Here is an 18,878-nt window from a genome sequence, read left to right on the forward strand (position 1 = left end):
TCATCAACACCGTCGTCTTATTCCTCCAAATATCTCTGGCTCTCTAATGTCTCAAGTGATGATGCCTTTGCCTCTTGAAGAACACGTTTAAGCCTATTGTATCTGTTTTGCTCTGCTTCTTGGGTTGAGTTGAGTTTCTCAGTCTGAGTTTCTTTCTTTAAAATGTTACTTCGCCGTTTTCGTCAAAGAGTAATAAAAAGAGAGTGGTTCGTTCATAATCTGTAATCCAAGAAATATATTCAAATCTGATAAAACCGAATGTCATTCATCAAATCAGGCCAAGATAAACAAAAGGCCCAACAAAGGCACCAGAAGGGCACAGTCCAAACACACATAAAAACAAGAAAACCCTACACGAAAGCCAAGATTCAAGAACGGATTCAATCATCCCTGCGGATAACGTTTCTCCTCCTCCGATGAGCGATGGTCCGAACTTTATCCACAGTTTCTTGTAGACTTGCTTCTCTACTTGCCTCCAAGTTCCAAGGTTTTACATAGTACCCTATCTTCAAAGCAACTCTAGCCTCCCGGAAACCTTTAAGGATGGTTTCGTAGAGATGATCACCATAGTTTGATTTCACGATCAAAAGCTGATGCACATCGTCTGGAAACCCTGTAGATGAAGAAGCAGTCTGTCTGTTCCAAATCTTGTGAAGCGTCTTGGCTCTCATCTCGTTGGTTTCGTCTTGAGGGTCTTTGCAAGCTTCAACAAACTTCTCAAAAGGAAGGCAGCCCATGATTGTTTCTAGGCCGACACAGTGCTTTAACTCAGGATATAGCTGAAGAAAGAAAAAATTTGGTGGAATCAAACCCTTCTTAGAATCCAAGAAACAAAAAAAAAAGAAACCATACCTTAATCAAGCGGCAAGAAGCCAAAAGCACTTCTTCCTCTGCACTTTCTATCAGTTCTTCGAGAATACCCACAGCACCTCCATTGAAAATCTTGCCTTCCATGGATAAGAGAAAGTGCGGAGTCGTTGTCGATGTCGAGTGGAAGAGAAATAAACCGATAACTTCTATTAGCTTTTTTGACTTCTTTGTTAGAGAAAGCAATAAGATATCTATATATCTCTCTCTCTCTCGCTTGGCTGATAATAAATAGAAGTTAAATGCAACTGTTCCACGTCACAGATGATTTGTTACGCGGGGCCCATTGTAAGCATCATGAAAGATTCTGTTTAAGTATAGTCTCTTCCAACATTTTTCAGTTCTTGTATATATGCATGCATCGTTGCCCAAAAAAAAAGAGTATATATGCATGCATCATTGCGGTCTTCATAATCCAAATAAAATACTCTTTCTTGTAATAATGATTCAGTTACGAGGACAACTTCTAGCCTTTTTTTTTTTCTTTTCTTTTTATTATAAGAGTCTTATGAATATGAAGCCAGATCAATATTCATGAGCGTAATGTTTTAGCCGAGCCTAAGCACATACAATTGACTTATAAATGGTTCAGCCTTCATCTCTATAGGAACGTGGCATCACATCGTTTGCATGTGTCAGAACCATCGTCTTACTTATTCCTCCAAATAGCTCTGGCGCTCAAATGTCATGCCTCTTGAAGAACAGGTTTAAGCCTATTGTATCTGTTTTGCTCTGCTTCTTGTTCTGTTATTAATGTTGGATTGGGTTACCCTTAGTCTCTTCCACGGCATGGAAGTCTTCTCAATCTTCTCACCAGTGTCAAAATCAGCAGCAACCTTAGCCTAAGCCGTCGTAAGAAAACAGATTCTTGACATTGCAACAACAAACTCACATTGATTTTGATAACTAGAAAGTCATATGTTATTGACTTATTGGTCAAGGAAGAGTTCTCTCTTGTCCTTTTGAATAGCATTAGATGGATTCAGTTTCAATACTTACCTCTATGAAAGACTGAAAGTGCACTCTAAATATAGACTATAGTCCCCTTAAAGCTTCCCTTTTTACATTACCCATTTCATGTAACACGCGCTGGTCAAATAATGAACATCTGCAACGCGTCTTCTCGTCCATGTCGCGCGTGTCGGTGTGAGAGAGACCTTCAGCTTCAACGTATTGTCTCAAATCTTTTTCTTCCACTGTGAGACAATTTCCAAGTGCTGGTTTCTTCTTAGTATACACTAAGAACTTACGATTCATGGTCATGTGTGTTTCTACAATCAGACCTTTCTGTTGATTGAAGATCTTGCACACATTGTTCTTAATCAGGATTGTCAGATGCTTCTCCTGCAACTGTCCAATGCTCAGCAGGTTATTGGTCAGGTTCGACACATAGTATACGTCAATTACCATTTTGATTTATCTCTTCTACTTCGAACCTAACGTTTCCTTTTCCTTGTACCATCATTTTTGCACTATTTCCCAACCGAACCGAGTGTTTGAACCCTTCATCCAGTTCGTAGAACCATGACTTCTCTCCTGTCATGTGGTTAGAGCATCCAGAGTCTAGAAACCAAACCCCTTTGCCCTCAGCATTACTCAAATCAGCGTGTGCCGTTAAGAGTAACTCTTCTTCCTCGTCAAACTCCACATAGTTTGCTTTCTTCTCCAGGCTAGTGCACTCAAACTGGTAATGACCCAGTTTACGACATCTAAAGCAGTTGATGGCTGATCGATTCACAAATGATCGACCTCTTCCTCGTCCACGATAACTGCTTCCTCCTCTCTGAGGATTCCATTTTCATCTTCCTCTACCATACCTTGGCTCATTATCCACTTGAAGAACCTGTTCTTCACTTCGTTGCTCAGTCACTTTGCCCTCATGAATCTGTAGAGACGCCTGCAGTTCATCCACCGAGAGACTATCAATGTCCTTGGATTCCTCAATTGAACATATCACAAAGTTGAAGTTTTTCTGTGAGGCTCTGGAGTATCTTCTCAACAACCTTGACATCTTCAATGATCTCTTTACAGTTTCTCATATCATTGGTTGTCTCCATAACTCTAGCAACGTATCCAGATACCTTCTCACCAATCTTTATCTCCAGTGTCTCAAAGGTTCTCCTCAGCCTCTGCAATTGAGCTCGCTTCACCCTAGCATTCCCTTGGTGTTTAACCTTCATTGAGTCCCACAGCTGGTTGGCCGTCTCCTTTTGGGTTATTGTCTTCAGCGTGGTCTTGTCGATTGACTGAAAGAGGTAGTTCTTTGCTTTGAGTTCTTTGAGTTTTGCTTCATTGAGGGATTGTTGTTGCACAGGGCTCGGCGCTTCAATTCTTCTCAGATCTTCAATCCTGGATCGATAATACTCCAGTATTCCCTGGATCGGAGAAGATTCTCCATGATCAAACTCCAGTGATCGTAGTCTCCATCAAATTTAGGAACAGCGGGTGTAGAAAAGCGTCCAGCGCCTGTCATCTTCTTTGTGATGTTTTTCCTCTCAAACACTCACGTTTTGTTTCGCTCTGATACGAGATAAAGGAAATATAGTCTGATAATGCGTTGTATTTCACAAAGAAGAGTACACAAGCTTTTATAGAAGCTTGGCAACAAGTAAAGCAACTAAACGGAGAAAGTAGGAAATAAGATAAGAGTAGGCCATTACACAACTACTCAACTACAAAACATAAACAACTTCCTAAAAGCTAGCTAGACTTATTCAACTTCAGACTTAGTCAAATTAACATCTAGCATTAGCCACTAGGTCATAGTTTTATTTTTTTGAATTGAATGTTAAATTAATTCGAAAACAGAAAAAAAATGTTTTTTACAAGGTGTTTGAGTTATAGTGTTAAATGATAGTTACCAGGGAAAATAGATAGTCTTCCCAGTCTTCTTAAAGCTTCTTTTTATTACAGTACCCACTTTGTATTATAGGCACTTGGTCAAATGGACATCAATCAGACAGTCACGGGCCTTCTTGTTCATGTCGCGCGTGTCGGTGTAAGAGAACTTCCGTTCCAACGTATTACTTTAAAGAGGTCGTAGTCGGCTGTCTTATTTGGGCCTTATTATGATTTGGCCCAAGACATTGAAATAAAAGGAGAAAAAGTTGTACGAAACAAATAAATTTCTTTTTGTTTTCTGTCGTCTGAGAATCTTAGGTTTTGAAACAAGTAAAAGCTACAGGCTTCAAAACTGTGAATATTCACATATGGAGAGATCATCATCTGCGCAGGTAATATTTGATTGGATTAGCAAATTTGAGTGATATCGTTTTCGTCGATTTTAATAGAAAAAAAAACATGTATGGGTTTAATTACGCATAATGAAATTAAAACTGCAAACATCAAAAGTATTCTAACCAATTACTTCGTCTATTGTTATCATCTGATCAGGTGAAAGATGTTGATAATATCAGCAAACTCCCGAATGATGTATTGCTCTTGATATTATCAAGACTTTCCACAGAAGAAGCCATAAGGACGAGTGTTGTTTCGAAACGATGGGAACATGTTTGGAAGCAATTGTCTCATCTTGTCTTCGACATTCCACGAATTATTAATTCCACAGAGCTGCGTGATAGTTTGAATCGAGTTGATATATTGATTACTAAGGTTGTCTTTCCTTTTTTCTAATCAGTTTTTTCTGCTTATTAGTATCTTACATGCTTATTAGTATCTTATTAGTTTTTTCTGCTTATTAGTATCTTACATGCTTTTTATGGTTTCAGGTTATAAACAATCACCGTGGACATCTAGAGAGTTGTGTAATCAACCACTTCCCATACCACGGTGTAACTGGAATTCTTAATACTTGGATCCAATCAGTGACTTGCGTGAAACACACAAAGGTTCTTACACTTACCAACGATTTTCTTTGTCAGAATCCAACAAATAAAATCTTTGACATTCCCACAAACTCATTCTCTCACCCGAGCCTTACGTCACTCTCTCTAAGTTCATACATTCTCAGAAGCTCACATCCTTTGATAAACTGCTCGAATCTTAAGACCCTCAAACTTGTATTAATCACTGCCCCCGAGGTTGGAGTCTTTAACCGGGTACTCACATCTTGCCCCTCTCTGGAGGTGCTTGTACTAGACATCGTTTGCGTCGACAACAAAAGTGGGGTTCCTTTGAAGATTGAGAACAACACATTGAAAGTTTTGCATGTGCAGGCTATGCATTACATTGATGGTATCCAAGTGTCAGCTACCAGTCTAGATATTCTCATCATCGAAGATGCTTCTTTTGGGAGGGATGGATTTTTCCTCCGGTCCCCCAAACTCCAATTTGATAGGAACTTTTGGGCTCCAGGGAGGTTTGTGCCTCACATGAGCTACAACATATCAAAGGTATGAGTTTAGACTAAGTAAGTTGAATATATGTACATTGTTAAGGTATTTGATTTTGAGTTTGACATAGTTTTTATTCAGGAGGAAAACAGCATTGTGCATGAAGAATTTATGAACAACATACCTCGTCCGTTTTTTAGATCGGTTGCAATTATGGCTGCATCCATGTCGGTGAGTGTAGATTTAAGGAATCAGACACAAGTGGAGAGATTACGACAAGTCCTACGTCTGTGGACTCGTAAAATGATGGGGCTTGAGATCATTTTTAAGGTATGTATATATATGTACATTGATTCATGCTTGTTTGCTTGCTTTAAAGTTGAAGAAGACACCAGTGCCTTGACTACCAAGTCTAAATTTGCTTTAATGGAACGTTATTTGGTATGTTGTGCAGAAGGATTACAACGATGCTACTACCACAGAAGAAAACAGTGAGTCTTGGCATAAGAAGTTTTGGAAGGATAATATTAACAAAGATGCATTCCCCAGTGCCAAATTCCGTGTGAAAACTGTGTGGATGAATAACTTCAGCGGTTCAGAGGAAGAGTTTGCCTTTGCGTCGTGTTTGATCAAACAAGGGACGGTGGTAGATAAGATGATGATCAAAACGTCTTCCTTGCCTGCAAGGAAGAAGTTGGAGATAGAAGCAGCAGTGGTCAAGCTTGAAGCACTTCAAACAGAAGATGAAAGGGAACTTACCATTCATTGTTTCTGATAGAGTTTAATTTAGGTCAAACTTGTTCAACCTAATTTTGAAGATTTGTTACACTTTTTTTTTGTGAATGCTACGAACTTGTTCTTCTTTCGCTATGACTGCAATGCATCAAAATTGATTCTTCTTAGTGAAATCTTCTTCTTTGAGCCATTTTTTGGAACTGATTCTTTTGTTTTAAGATCAGTAGCACACATTCTTCGAGAGAACCCAACTAGAAATCTTAGAACTTATTGTTGGTGACATAGGATACCAAAGGGATTCATCAGAAGAATCAAACTAGTGAAAACTTGTGGAACAAGAAACAAGAATAACAAAACACAGAGTGATGGCTCTAGGAACTGGTCATGCAGTAACAAAAAGGATCTTGGCTGTCCACTTGGTGATGTCAGAGTAAAACATCTGATCACTCTTGAACAAATGATTAGCCTCAGGTCTCATGTAAGGATAATAACGGTACATGGAAAAAGCTATTGCATTGAGATGAGGTTGTTGAACGAAATAGGTCTGAGCTGGACCAAATAAAGGCCTTGGAACAAACGTCTGGTTCTGTAATCCTTCTATATTAGCCAGCTGTTTAGCCATTGTGTACTGGTGAGTTGGTCTTATAATCTGAGGTCTCCAACTCCAAGCTGCAGCGTTAGGACCCGACCCAGATGCATAGCTGTGAACCATCCTGGTTGCTTTGTGGTCAACATCGTTGGAAAAAGTGTACCACGGTTCACAGTTTGATAATCACTCCTAGGAAATTGATTAAAGATTTGAATTATTAGTGAAGAGACTAAGGCTAACATAATCCAACATTAGTAACAGAACTGGAAGCAGAGCAAAACAGAGACAATAGGTCTAAAATTACCTACATAGATAACTGCTACAGTGTTCCAAAAAAAAAAAGATAACTGCTACATCAACTTTTTTTTTTTTGGTATTTTCAGATGGAGAAACAAATCAAAATGGCTGCGGAAGCACAGGAGAAGCTCTTTGAGCTGAAAGAGAAATCGCAGCAGCAGCTCTTTGAGCAAAGAGAAAAATCGCTGGAGCAGGGCAACGGTGAAAAAAGGGAAATGCAGGAACATTTAAATCAGATGAACGAGCAAATGCGTAGGAATATGGAAGAGCAGATGAGGAGGGAGGACGCTGGGTGCAACATTCTGTGACCAACCACTGTGCGCTATCGAGCACCGATTATGGGAGCGCTTTTGTTTCAGTTTCTATTTCAATTTCCCTTATTTCCCTAAGTGGATTGGGGATACTCGTTGCCTAATCCTTGTTTGTTTTGCTTCTTGTTTGCACCGTATGTACCTGTTTAACTATGTGTTTTGTAAGAAGTCATTTATTTTCTTCTTCTTCTGATTTAATTAAAAAAAAATACTCGAGAAAGAATTTCCTTTTTTTTTTCTTTCCTCAACAAATACATCAATAGTGATGAGTTGAGCATATTCTCTCTGAGATTAGTTACGACCACTTCGGCGTCCGTCTCTGCTGAGAGTAGACACTCAACGGGTTAAGGCTGCTTCGATTTGGCTAAAGTCGGTTTAAAACTCAGAGATTTTGAAAACTAACATTTTCACAAGTTGAGAGTTTTTTAAATCGAATTTTGTTTAATATATGTTAACAGCTTTTGGAACCGATTGCTAAGATCTAGTCTCAGATGATTCAAAACCCTGAAGATTGCAAACAAACAAAGAGAATAGATTTTTATGAGTTTTTAAGATGCAAACAGAAGCTAGTAATTCAAACTTTAGAAAAAAAGGCTGAAAATGCAGTCTAGTAATTCAAACTCTGCACTCCTTATGCTATCCAGGTGTTCTTACCAGTAAAACTAATGTAAATTTTGTGTTATTATTGGCCCTTTAAATATATATATATATCTGTACGGTCCAAGTACATGCTTTATGTGCCTCTATTCAGACACCCGGCCTTGGACTTCCGGTCCCTTCTAAGAAATTACTAGGGATTTTACCGCGCTACGCGCGGTTATATATTTTAAATTTGCTAATTTATCATTTATACTATTATGTGGATTGTTTTGTTTGATTTATATTCTTTATAAATATTTACTGGTTTTATAAATTTCAATATTTTCCTTTGGTTCTTATGAATTTGGAATATGATTTGCTAACACAATGTAGTCTATACGACATATTTTGCTATCGTAAAATGTACTTACAATTCTTTAAATAAAAAATGATTTGCATCATTAACACACTGAGTTTGGTGTTATTTTTTCTTAGTCGTTGATATTTGTTGACTTTCTACGTGGTATCTATTTCCTGTATTTGTTTTCTTAATTTTCATTTGAAACTTTAAATTATGTTTCTGGAGTTTTTTTTTGCTAAAAATGTTTCTGGAGTTATGACTAATTATCTTGCACTATGATTTTTTTAAGAGATATCAAGTAATATGGATCTCTAATCTTTCATAATTTGGGATTAATGATCGTTATCAGAATTATTTTTATTTTCGTTATTCAATGTGCAATAATGAAAGTATTTGTTTTTCATCTTATATAGTTAACCACTCGAATGTGAAACTATGATAAAAAAAAATTCATTAAACTTTTCTTTTTTTACATACTTTTCAATTGTGTCTTAGGGCTACAATATCTTTTTTTTTTTAATTTCTCAGTTTTGGAGGTTCATAGTTTTCAGTTGTTTTTCCTAAGTATTTAATTATCTTTGGTTTTTAGTTTTTTCGTTTATGTGTTTCCTCTAGGCTTTTTATATGTTTAGCTATATTTTTGTTTTGTTTTGTTTTTGTTTTAGCCCTTGTCTTTGTAGTTTGTTTATTATTGTGATATAATTATTAGTAGGTTTTTATTTTTAAAAATATTCCTCTCCTACTACGTACCATGTACATCCTTATATTGATTCTAGTATGCTTTTTGATTTGAGGTAATTTTCAGTTATATCTATTATATTAAAACATAAGACTATATTAAATTTATATTTGTAGAACACATTACTAACGGAATATACTATTGAGATATTAGTTCAAATTTAATATTCTATTAAGAGAATTTCTCTAAAATAGTTGTTTTTAAGTTTTTATCACAAAATAGGTCTCAATGAAAAAAATGATCAAAATAAGTTTTATTAAATGGTAAAACACACATTTTTACCCTAGGATTAATTAATGTAGATTTAGAGTTAGAGTTAAATGGTGGAGTTTTGGGGATAAGGTTTCAAATTTAAAATAATGAAAAATAAATATTAAAATTTTCAAAATAAAAAAAGCTATTTTGGTTATTTTTTTAGACTATTTTTGTGACAAAAACTTAAGTAGAATTATGTGAGAGGATTGTCTTTCTATTAAGACTATTTTATATTGAAGAATTAGCTTATGTTTCTTATAAAATAATGTCATTATGTGAGAAGAACACTGTATTTCTCGATTTCTATTCTGGAAAATATAGTAATTCATGCCAAAAAAGTATTTCAGAGAAATGTGTATATAAAACGTGACGGATGTATAAATAATATTTTAGTTGGTTTCAAATTATATTTGTTTTTTTTTACTTAATTCAATTGTTCTCTATAACATTACATGTGGTAGAGGGGAGGAAATCATGATGATGCAAACGCAAAGAGCTCCGATCCTATGTTTCTTGGGAGAAACATGTTAAAGAGTAACAAAACCTTTGAGCTTACTTTTGTGCGAACCCAAAAATATTTTCATATATAAAACAATACTTGTATCTTCCTAAAACTGGTAAGCTTAATTTTCATAAACCAGATGATATTTGTAATTTGGCATCAGAGTGTATGATAGACCTTATAAGCTCAATTATGTAATCATAAGAAATGAATACATATCGCTTTAAAAGTTAAAACTTTAAAAAAATAAAAAAATCATCGTGAACCCTTAGAATCATCCTTATTGTTTTGACCCTTCATTAATCTCTGCAAAGAAGGAATCACACGAAAATGATAAGATAACCAAATGGATTCCATGATGGTTTAAACAGTAAAGGAAAATAACCGACCTGGTTAGGAAGTCAGTCTCTATCTGAGATAGTCTAACTCGCATATCAGGAGCCGTTGGAGCAGCTCCAGGCCTAATTGTAGGCTACAACTTGTAGCGAAAGCTTCACTACAGACACCTAACTAATTCCTTTAGAAAAGCCTCTCAGGCTGTTTCACAAAGATGCATGTCACACAGTACGTTAATCTCAAGCCTGTTTCGTCCTAATATGTGAACTAATGAAATCAAATAAAATGTATCAGCAGCTTGTAACATACCGTACGTGTTTCCAATAAAAGTTGGTGGTTCAAGATAAAATTGATAAGGGCTGCAAAAGAATAATAATTAGAGTGAGATATGAGTCTTAACATTGTTTTTATAGTTCAACTATTACTATATAAATATCTAGAGCACACCTTTAACTTTGCAAGCCAAGCAATGGGATCAATGATGGTATATGTTATAACTACGCTGTTGCAAACACGTGCGACTTGATCTTCAAACAGAAACAATAATATAAATGGGAACCATAATTCTGTAAATAAATCGATATGAACATGGTAACTAAACTACCTTGCTAAGGGATGAACTCTTCTGATATACCATGTCCAAAGTCTTCTCTACAACAGATAATACGGCCCTTTTATAGGAACATGATTCTTCCTTATAACAGATACTCTTAGAGATTCCCTTCGTAACCTCACCACAACATAAATAACCTGACGCTGCAAAATTCTCATTAGTATAAAGACTTTTCAATAACTCAAACCAGATTTTACCCAGAAAATGGATATAAAGAGAAGTTTCCTCAAGTTTCCTCAAGTTTCCTCAAGTTAATCTATGTTAATCTGAAGCATAGTTTCCTCAAGTTCTTTAATATAATTTGCCGGTGTCCAGTAGAATTCATCTTTGCTAACATTGAGCTTCCACCAAACTCATTAAACTCAACATGTGCATGTGTCAAAGAACATAAATTCTCTTTAAAAAATCAACTGAATGTTGCCCGGCATCATCCTACAGAGTTAAACAGACAGTGACAGAGCTATCTGCATAAGAAGTGGTTGTTATTCATGTGTTGTATGATGGGAGCGTTTCAAACGTGTGGAAAAAAGAAGACAAAAAAAATTCACTTACGAACCTAGTACGAACCGGAAGGCAATACGCTGGTGGATGATGATCTTTTGGTATGGGAGAACAACATAGGTCACAGGACGCACTGGAAAGCAGTAGTTCTGATTCGGCTGAGATGGCTTTAAAATACAGGACGACTGGAGACTTTCCGGTGGATCTCATTGTCATAGTTTCAGCTTTCCTGCGACTTTTTTGGTTCGTCGGCGGTCTCCCACCCCTCTTTCTCTTTCGGATCTCGTTCTACGTTGTCGGAACAGTTTCGTTTTGGCGTTATTTGGAGGCACTCCTCCTTTTTCTCCGAGATCCGGGTAGGTCTCTGTAGTGGCGGGCCTCAATGTTAGCTCGACGGTCCTGTGGTTCGTCGGATCTTCTGGCTGACACGCTCTGTTTTGAGGATGAGGGAGTAGAAGCCGGTACCACAAGTTGATCATCGGGATCTAGAGCTATTGTGAAGAGAGACCGCCGACAACGGGACCATCAAAGGGGATGGCAGTTCTTCTGGTTGCTCTCCTTTCAGGCGTGGTCTCTTCTCTCCAACGGAACGACGAAGGGGGTAGTGCGCGGATTTCTCAGACCTGTGTGACGATGGCGATACGGACGATCTCGAAGCGGTTAGGGTTTGGAGTCGGGTCTTCAGATCCCGGCGTTTTGCGGCTGCGGGGCTCCTCCGAAGGTGATCAAGCATGATGGTGAACTGTCGACGGATCTTGCGCTGGTTGTGGACCCCCCAGCGTGAAGTGGCGGCCCACCGGAATGCCGACTGCTGGTGTTCAATTCGGGGTCGGAACTCAGTTTCTCGAGCTTTCTTTTGCTCATACCATTATCCTCTCTGCTATTAGATTGTTTGTTTGTGACTGAGGTTGAAGCCTTGTAAGCTAGAGCCGACGTTTCTCTGGTATACCGGACGATTGTACTGTTTCAGATCCCCGTTTTAGGGTTAAAATTAATGAAAAAAAAAAGAAAAAAAAGGGAGTTGAAAAGAATCCATAGAGATGAGAGTGGAGAATATATTGATTGATAGGATATGGATCGCCCTAATATCCTATGGAAGTGCCGATCAATTTTGAAACAGTACAATCAATATGGGCCAAAACGAAATAAGATGACTCCACAGAAAGAATCCAATTTTTTTTCATTTTCTAATAAGCTGAGGTGACGTGGCAAAAAGCTTGTTTTTCATTGGTTGATTTTTTATGATGACGTGGACATGCTGTATGGAGCTCATATAACCCTTTTAATATAGTATAGATTATGTTTTAATAGGATTTTTCTATTTCAAGTGAGTTTTGTTGTATGAATAACTAGAAAAAAATCGATAAAAACAATTCCAATATAGAACACATATAGATTTTGTGTTAGCAAGTTATTAAATCTAGAAGCTTCAACGAACGAAACAAGAACAATCTTAAAAAAATTGGTATCCGGAGAGGATAATGATGGTAGGACCTAGGAGGACTAGTTGTGTGAAGAGACGAAGAGCTTTTTGACTTTTTTAGAAAGAGATATTTAAAAAAAAAATATCGTCTCTCATTTAGGAAGAAGAATTAAGATGATTATGCAGCCAACAAGAGTCCCTTTTCATGTAAATTGATCAATGATAAGCTCGTAGAAGTTGCTTTGTGCTGCATTCTTGGTGTGAAACATTGTACAGTTACTAGTTATGAATCATACAACTTGTGTTTATGTAACATATTCTGATATTCATGAAACTAACTACACTTGCTACATATTAATGGAGGTCTAATAAGCCAAACTAAACCATACCAAACCAAAAAGGGATCTCTAATTGTCACTTCTACTTTAAAAATGAGGCATTGATTCTTGAGAAAATTCATAGAACTTGTCATTATGTGATTGTATATTCTTTAAGCTGTGTATTGTGCTTGTAATAATGATATTTTCAATCTAAAATAGATTAGTTGTACTTTCTAATCAAGTAGGTCTAGTAAACCGGGTTTGACCAAACCAAGCAGATCCAATGCTTCAACCCTTAACGATCTAACCAAACCAACATTTCTTGACGGTTGATTAAAGACCCATTGTTCTGTTAAATTCTCGCGCCTTTATAAGTGTCTATCACTTTCCTTGTTCGCTGGTTCTTCTCTCAATCTTTCTGATCTCTGGCCATGGCTACGTGTTCATCTGTTAAGCCCGCCAAAGAAGAAGACGTGCAAACAGAGGAGGCTGATCCAGCGAAAACCACCGAAGAAGAAGTGCGAACAGAGGAAGATGAGCAGAGAGAAGAAGCTAGCGAGAGCCTTCTTGATTTCGATTCAATCAGTTCTCGTCTTAGTCTCATTATGGAAGACGAAGGAGCTGAGATTCAGAAACCTCAAGAAGATTCGACAATGGTAAAATCTTCAAACTTGGTGGTGATGATCAAGAACCACAAATGATTTAAAGCCTATCGTCTCTGTTTTCCTCTGTTTCTTGTTCCATACTAATGATCCAAGTCTTAATCAGTTGCAAAGGAGTTACCAAACGATGGAACGTGGCTTTACATCGTTTGCATGTGATCAGAGACGTCGTCTCGCTCCTCAGAATCGTTCCACCGCTCTTGAAGAACAGGTTTAGCCCCTATTGTCTCTGTTTTGCTCTGTTTCTTGTTCTGCCATTAATGTTGGTTTAGGCTAAGCCTTAGTCTCGTCACTAATCTTTAATCAGATTACTAGGGGTGATCATCAAACTGTGAACCATGGCTCAACAACGTTCTCAAGTGATAGTCTTGAAACTCAGTCACCATTTCAGCAGCAACAGCGATTAACAACTGCTCGAAACCAGTCTCTTGGTACACTTTTTCCAACGATGGTCACCACACAGCAACCAGGATGGTCCATAAGAGACCACAGCTTTGCATCTGCTTGGAGTCCTCAGATTCTAACGCCATCTGTAGATCATCACCAGCACCAAATGGTGAACCAGCTGGCTAATATAGAAGGATTGCTGAACCAGACGTTTGTTCCAAGGCCTTTGTTTCAACCAGCTCAGACCCATTTCGTTGAACAGCCTCATCTCAATGCAATAGCTTTGTCCATGTACCGTTACTATCCTTACATGAGACCTGAGGCTAATCATTTGAACCTGAGGATGCCTCATTTCAGGAGTAATCAGATGTTTACTCTGACATCACCAAGTGGACAGCCTAGATCCTTTGTGTCGCTGCATGACCAGTTCAACCCACGCCAAAGGTTTGTATTGTCCTTGGATGATGCACTAGTGTTTGGACCAGTTCTTGAGATGGATCATCCGCAACCGCAGCAGAAGAGGGAGCATCTTGACTTCCCCATAGATATGATTCACCGCCAAGCTTCTCCTAATGCACAGCAAGGACAACACTTTGTCTACCCGCTGGATATGATTCACCGCCAAGCTTCTTCTCCCAATGCAGCAGCAGCACCACCACGGTCTCAGCTGAATCATCAACAGACGCAGCAACTTCAGCCTCAAACGCAGACTCAGAGGTTCAACGATGGACCATCTTCTCACCAAGGTCAACATCAGCATTAAACTTAACATGATTTGTCAAGTTTTGCGTTTTCACTAAATCTCTTTCTCTCTCTCTCGCTCGGATAGATATGTTAGTGACTTGTTGGTCAAGGAAGAGTTCACTCTTTGTCCTTTTAGATGGATTCAGTTTCAATACTTTTCAGTTCACTCTTGTCCTCTTAAAGCTTCCTTTTTACACGCGCTTTGAGCTACTTGGTCAAATGAACATAGGTCACGCGCCTTCTCGCTCATGTCGCGCGTGTCGGTGTGAGAGAACTGCAGTTTCAACGTACTGTATTACTTTAAGAGGTCGTTGTCAACATTAATTAAGCTAATCACATAACATTAAAATCAGATTGGTTTTGCCAACAATTTAAGTTATCTCTCACTAAGAAACCCTTTAATCTTTAAAAGAAAAAAGAAAAAAAAACTTTTGTTTATTACCATCGCGTCGGTTACTCATTCCCTTCTTCAGACCACTGCGAATCTAAATACAAAAAGATCATCCCTTCATACATACAAGATTCTTATTCAAAAGAAGCTTCTCCCTTACTTTTCATCTGCAGGAGCATCAGTCTTTGTCTTGTTATGTTTTTTTGAAAGGATGCAAAGACTTAAACTTTAAGCATGGTTTGGGTTTCTTGAACTCGATTTAGTTAAATTAGATCTGAGTCAGCTTAGGACTAAACAAAGCTTTTTCTCGCTTTGCCATGCCAAAAGCAATCAACAGTACTAAAAACCCTTTTCTTATTGTTCGGTTGGTGCATTGGTTGTTGGTGTTCTTATCAACTTCTCCGTCTTCTATTAATTAGCTTTTGAGGGGAGCTTCGGACATAAAACTCTCCAGCAGAATCTCTATTGGGTTTGTGTTCTTCTGGTAAGTTATATCAACCCTTGTCTTTATTTGTACAAAAAGATTAAGACTTTGGTTAGTTTTGTCTGAATCAGGTTTTATCATTCATTAAATAGGGAATGAAGAAAGTGTATAGGAAGGTGATTTGGATCAGACATTCAGGGTTTAGGGTTTTTAGAGACAAGAAATGGATGTTCCCTTTTCTTGCAAGCTTGGTCTTGTCGGTTACTCTCTTAATGGCTGTCATCTATGCTGGATTTGAAACTTCTTATGTGGAAGAAGAACCATTATTACTACCTTTTGATACTCTCTCAGAAGAATACTTTGTAGAATCACATCTAAGAAAGTCTTTGAATTCGAACCGGAGTTCGAATTCATCAGAGGTTCTTCCTAGGTTGGCTTATCTGATCTCAGGGACCAAAGGTGATAGCCATAGGATGATGAGGACTTTGCAAGCTGTGTATCATCCAAGAAACCAGTACGTTCTGCATTTAGACCTCGAAGCTCCACCTAAGGAAAGGCTGGAGCTTGCTATGTCTGTGAAGAGCGATCCTACTTTCCGTGAAGTTGAGAACGTTCGTGTTATGTCTCAGTCTAATCTTGTTACCTACAAAGGCCCTACGATGATCGCTTGTACGCTTCAAGCCGTGGCGGTTTTGCTTAAGGAGAGCTTGGATTGGGATTGGTTCATCAACCTTAGTGCCTCTGATTATCCTCTTGTGACACAAGATGGTTAGTTAAAACTCAAAATGACATCTTGATCTTTTTGTACTTAAAGGTGGTGACACTTGTTTATTACTGAACTTGCAGATTTGTTGTATGTCTTCTCAAACTTGTCTAGGAGTGTGAACTTCATTGAACATATGAAGCTCACCGGGTGGAAACTGTAAGTAGAAACCACACTAAAGTGACAACTGATTGGTTAATTACATCTGTTTAATGGGGTCATTTTAGGGACTATAAACAATTTAGTAAGATTTTATTATTATTATTTTTTTTTTTTGCAAATTTAGGACCCTTTGTTCATGTAAATTATTTTTAAAATTTTGGGGGCTATATGCCAATGTTTTACTTCGCTATGTCCAAGACCACCCCTGCATCTAAAGTATTGAAAAAACTTTTTGCTTCCCATGGTGATCTTGCAGGAACCAGAGGGCTAAATCAATCATTGTTGATCCTGGCTTGTACCTATCAAAGAAAACTGAAATAGCTTGGACTACACAGCACAGATCAATCCCCACTTCTTTTAAGCTGTTCACAGGTTAGTAACTTAGCATCTTCAACTCCACATTACATAAGCATGTGTCCTTATGTCTTGTCTTTTCATCTTGCAGGCTCAGCATGGGTGGTTCTGACTCGGTCTTTCCTTGAGTACTCAATCTTGGGGTGGGATAACTTCCCGAGGACGATCTTGATGTACTACGCTAACTTTGTATCTTCACCGGAAGGATACTTCCACACAGTCATATGCAACACTAAAGAGTTTAAAAGCACGGCTATAGGGCATGACCTGCACTACATTTCTTGGGACTATCCTCCAAAGCAACACCCTAACTCTCTATCGATGAAGGATTTCGACAAGATGGTCAAAAGCAAAGCCCCCTTTGCTCGAAAGTTCCACAAGAACGATCCTGTGTTAGATAAGATTGATAAAGAGCTCTTGGGACGCACTCACAGGTTCTCCTCAGGTGCTTGGTGCGTTGGGAGCTCGGAGAACGGCTCTGATCCTTGCTCTGTAAGGGGGAATGACTCGGTTTTGAGACCAGGACCTGGTGCTGAGAGGTTAAAGGAGCTTGTTCAGACGCTTTTATCTGATGAGTTCAGAAGTAAACAGTGTTCATGATGAGAGGTAATGATTATAAACAAAACTCAAAACTGTACATTGTTTTTGTGTTTTACTCAATAGATTTTGTAGGTTTTGTTATACAAAACGGTCATTGTATCCTAAAAATTTTCTAATATAAAGCAAGAACAGTAGAAAGCTACAAATTTCAGCTCAGATTGATCAAGGTTTATGTAGAGTTGTATCTCTTGAACGAGCTTGAGATTAGGTCGTTCATGTCAACAAGTCCAGAGATCAGAGAAAATCGTTTGTTTTTGAGACAATAGACCATTAGTGGTGGTTAGATGATTGACATTTAGCTAGAGAAAAATTTTAAGAGCTGGTTTGAAACAAATGTGTAAATTACTAAACAGATATTGTGTGAGCTGTGTTTAGGAACCAGTCAAGGGTTTAAAGACCAAGGAAGACGTTTTGATGTAGATGGAATGTAACTATGACATTGTGATTTGGACGTGGACTCCACTAATTATTAATCACCTTTTTAGTTCTGTGAAAACATGGAGCTTGGTTTTCTGTTCAGTTTTTTGAGTTTCTGTTCTTTTGATATATAAAAACTGTTGCACCAAATGCGAGAAAGACAATGCAAAAACTGATGATAAAAAGCGATAAGTAAAAAGCACATAGATTTAACTCAGTTTACTAAATTGGCTTCCATCAACGAGCAAAGAAAGATTTAGAGTGATTTCAGTGTGTAATTATTATAGTTGCAAAATATCGCTGAAGAACTTCTGGACTTATGCCCAATAAAAATGACTAAGTAGAATACTGCAATCCATATAGACTCGTTTAGACTGTATTGTCTAAAAACACTGTATATTGTCTAATCCTGTTGGGTTAGAGCAGATTCAATGCATATCAACAAAAACTGTCAGTATTATTTATGATAATAAGAATCAAAACCGGTTTATATAAACAATTGGATTATATTTTGTTTTGGTTTGGATTTTTTTGGGATAAATTCGAATAATTTGCATAGTCACATCGAGTAATTCAAGTTGTTCGAATAAAATATCACATATTTTGGTTTGTTCAGATAAAAATATAGAATAATAATAATAATTTCAGATGTTTTTAATAAGAATATTCAAGTATTTTAGCTTTCTGTTTATTCAAATTTAGGAAAACATTAAATATATATACAATATAAACCCAAACGGATTAAGTGTAAAATGTACAAAGAGATTGGAGGCGACATCCTAATAATTTGCCCTAATATTAGAACATTTATAAATTAATATTCAGTAAATTAATAATCAATATTTTTGTCGGTTTCGAGTCGGGACCAATATAAAAATTTAACAAAACTCGATAAAATAAATGTTTTTAGAAGTTCTATGTAAATATATAGATCCAATAATAACTTAACTAATAATTATAAATCTAGACATACATAAATAGATGCATCAATCTAGGAATATACAATTAAGAAAATTTAGTAAAATATGAGTCCATTTTCGTTTGTTTTTCTTAAAGTTGGATTCTCTCTAGATTTCATCTCTAATCTTCCTTATTGCATCAATAATTCATGATATTGTCTCTCGGTCTGCATCCATTTTTTTGAAGAGTCATAGAAGCAATAAATGTTTCATGATGTGTAATTACTAATTAGTTATTACTATCAAAAGTTTCATATTATCATCTTCATTTATATCATCAACGTTAAGAACAATA

General features: G+C 37.2%; 4 protein-coding genes and 1 long non-coding RNA gene across 7 annotated transcripts; 3 read left to right on the forward strand and 2 right to left on the reverse strand.

Moving 5' to 3' along the window:
• Positions 1–244: 244 nt before the first annotated feature.
• On the reverse strand, positions 245–1,074 carry LOC106443800. Its single transcript, XM_013885356.3, has 2 exons — positions 853–1,074; positions 245–779 (listed from the first exon to the last, which is right to left on the reverse strand). The coding sequence occupies exons 1-2, from the start codon at positions 952–954 to the stop codon at positions 381–383; spliced, it is 501 nt and encodes a 166-aa protein (XP_013740810.2). The 5' UTR covers positions 955–1,074; the 3' UTR covers positions 245–380.
• A 2,940-nt stretch (positions 1,075–4,014) lies between these two features.
• LOC106443799 (F-box protein At1g80960-like) lies at positions 4,015–6,048 on the forward strand. 2 transcript variants are annotated; one of them, XM_048776089.1, is made up of 5 exons: positions 4,015–4,100; positions 4,261–4,479; positions 4,596–5,219; positions 5,301–5,489; positions 5,617–6,048. In XM_048776089.1, exons 1-5 carry the CDS (start codon positions 4,077–4,079, stop codon positions 5,932–5,934), a joined length of 1,374 nt encoding a protein of 457 aa, XP_048632046.1. In that variant the 5' UTR covers positions 4,015–4,076; the 3' UTR covers positions 5,935–6,048. The 2 variants fall into 2 exon arrangements, with proteins under 2 accessions (XP_048632046.1, XP_013740808.2); XM_013885354.3 differs by having other exon boundaries at positions 5,614–6,047.
• Positions 6,049–9,581: 3,533 nt separating this feature from the next.
• Positions 9,582–12,259, reverse strand: LOC125606935. Its single transcript, XR_007338183.1, has 6 exons — positions 11,033–12,259; positions 10,468–10,940; positions 10,311–10,390; positions 10,173–10,222; positions 9,917–10,064; positions 9,582–9,833 (listed from the first exon to the last, which is right to left on the reverse strand). It is a non-coding gene; the product is annotated as an uncharacterized LOC125606935 (long non-coding RNA).
• Positions 12,260–13,149: 890 nt separating this feature from the next.
• LOC125606936 lies at positions 13,150–14,690 on the forward strand. Its single transcript, XM_048776092.1, has 3 exons — positions 13,150–13,376; positions 13,489–13,593; positions 13,690–14,690. The coding sequence occupies exons 1-3, from the start codon at positions 13,152–13,154 to the stop codon at positions 14,530–14,532; spliced, it is 1,173 nt and encodes a 390-aa protein (XP_048632049.1). The 5' UTR covers positions 13,150–13,151; the 3' UTR covers positions 14,533–14,690.
• Positions 14,691–14,952: 262 nt separating this feature from the next.
• On the forward strand, positions 14,953–17,363 carry LOC106438730 (beta-glucuronosyltransferase GlcAT14A). Of its 2 annotated transcripts, none has more exons than XM_022716179.2 (5): positions 14,953–15,388; positions 15,481–16,096; positions 16,175–16,250; positions 16,510–16,625; positions 16,699–17,363. In XM_022716179.2, the coding sequence occupies exons 2-5, from the start codon at positions 15,484–15,486 to the stop codon at positions 17,205–17,207; spliced, it is 1,314 nt and encodes a 437-aa protein (XP_022571900.2). In that variant the 5' UTR covers positions 14,953–15,388; positions 15,481–15,483; the 3' UTR covers positions 17,208–17,363. The 2 variants fall into 2 exon arrangements, with proteins under 2 accessions (XP_022571900.2, XP_048632047.1); XM_048776090.1 differs by having other exon boundaries at positions 15,025–15,388; positions 15,460–16,096.
• The last annotated feature ends 1,515 nt before the right edge of the window (positions 17,364–18,878 follow it).

This window comes from Brassica napus, chromosome A3 (genome assembly GCF_020379485.1).
Source record: "Brassica napus cultivar Da-Ae chromosome A3, Da-Ae, whole genome shotgun sequence".
Lineage (NCBI taxonomy): Eukaryota > Viridiplantae > Streptophyta > Magnoliopsida > Brassicales > Brassicaceae > Brassica > Brassica napus.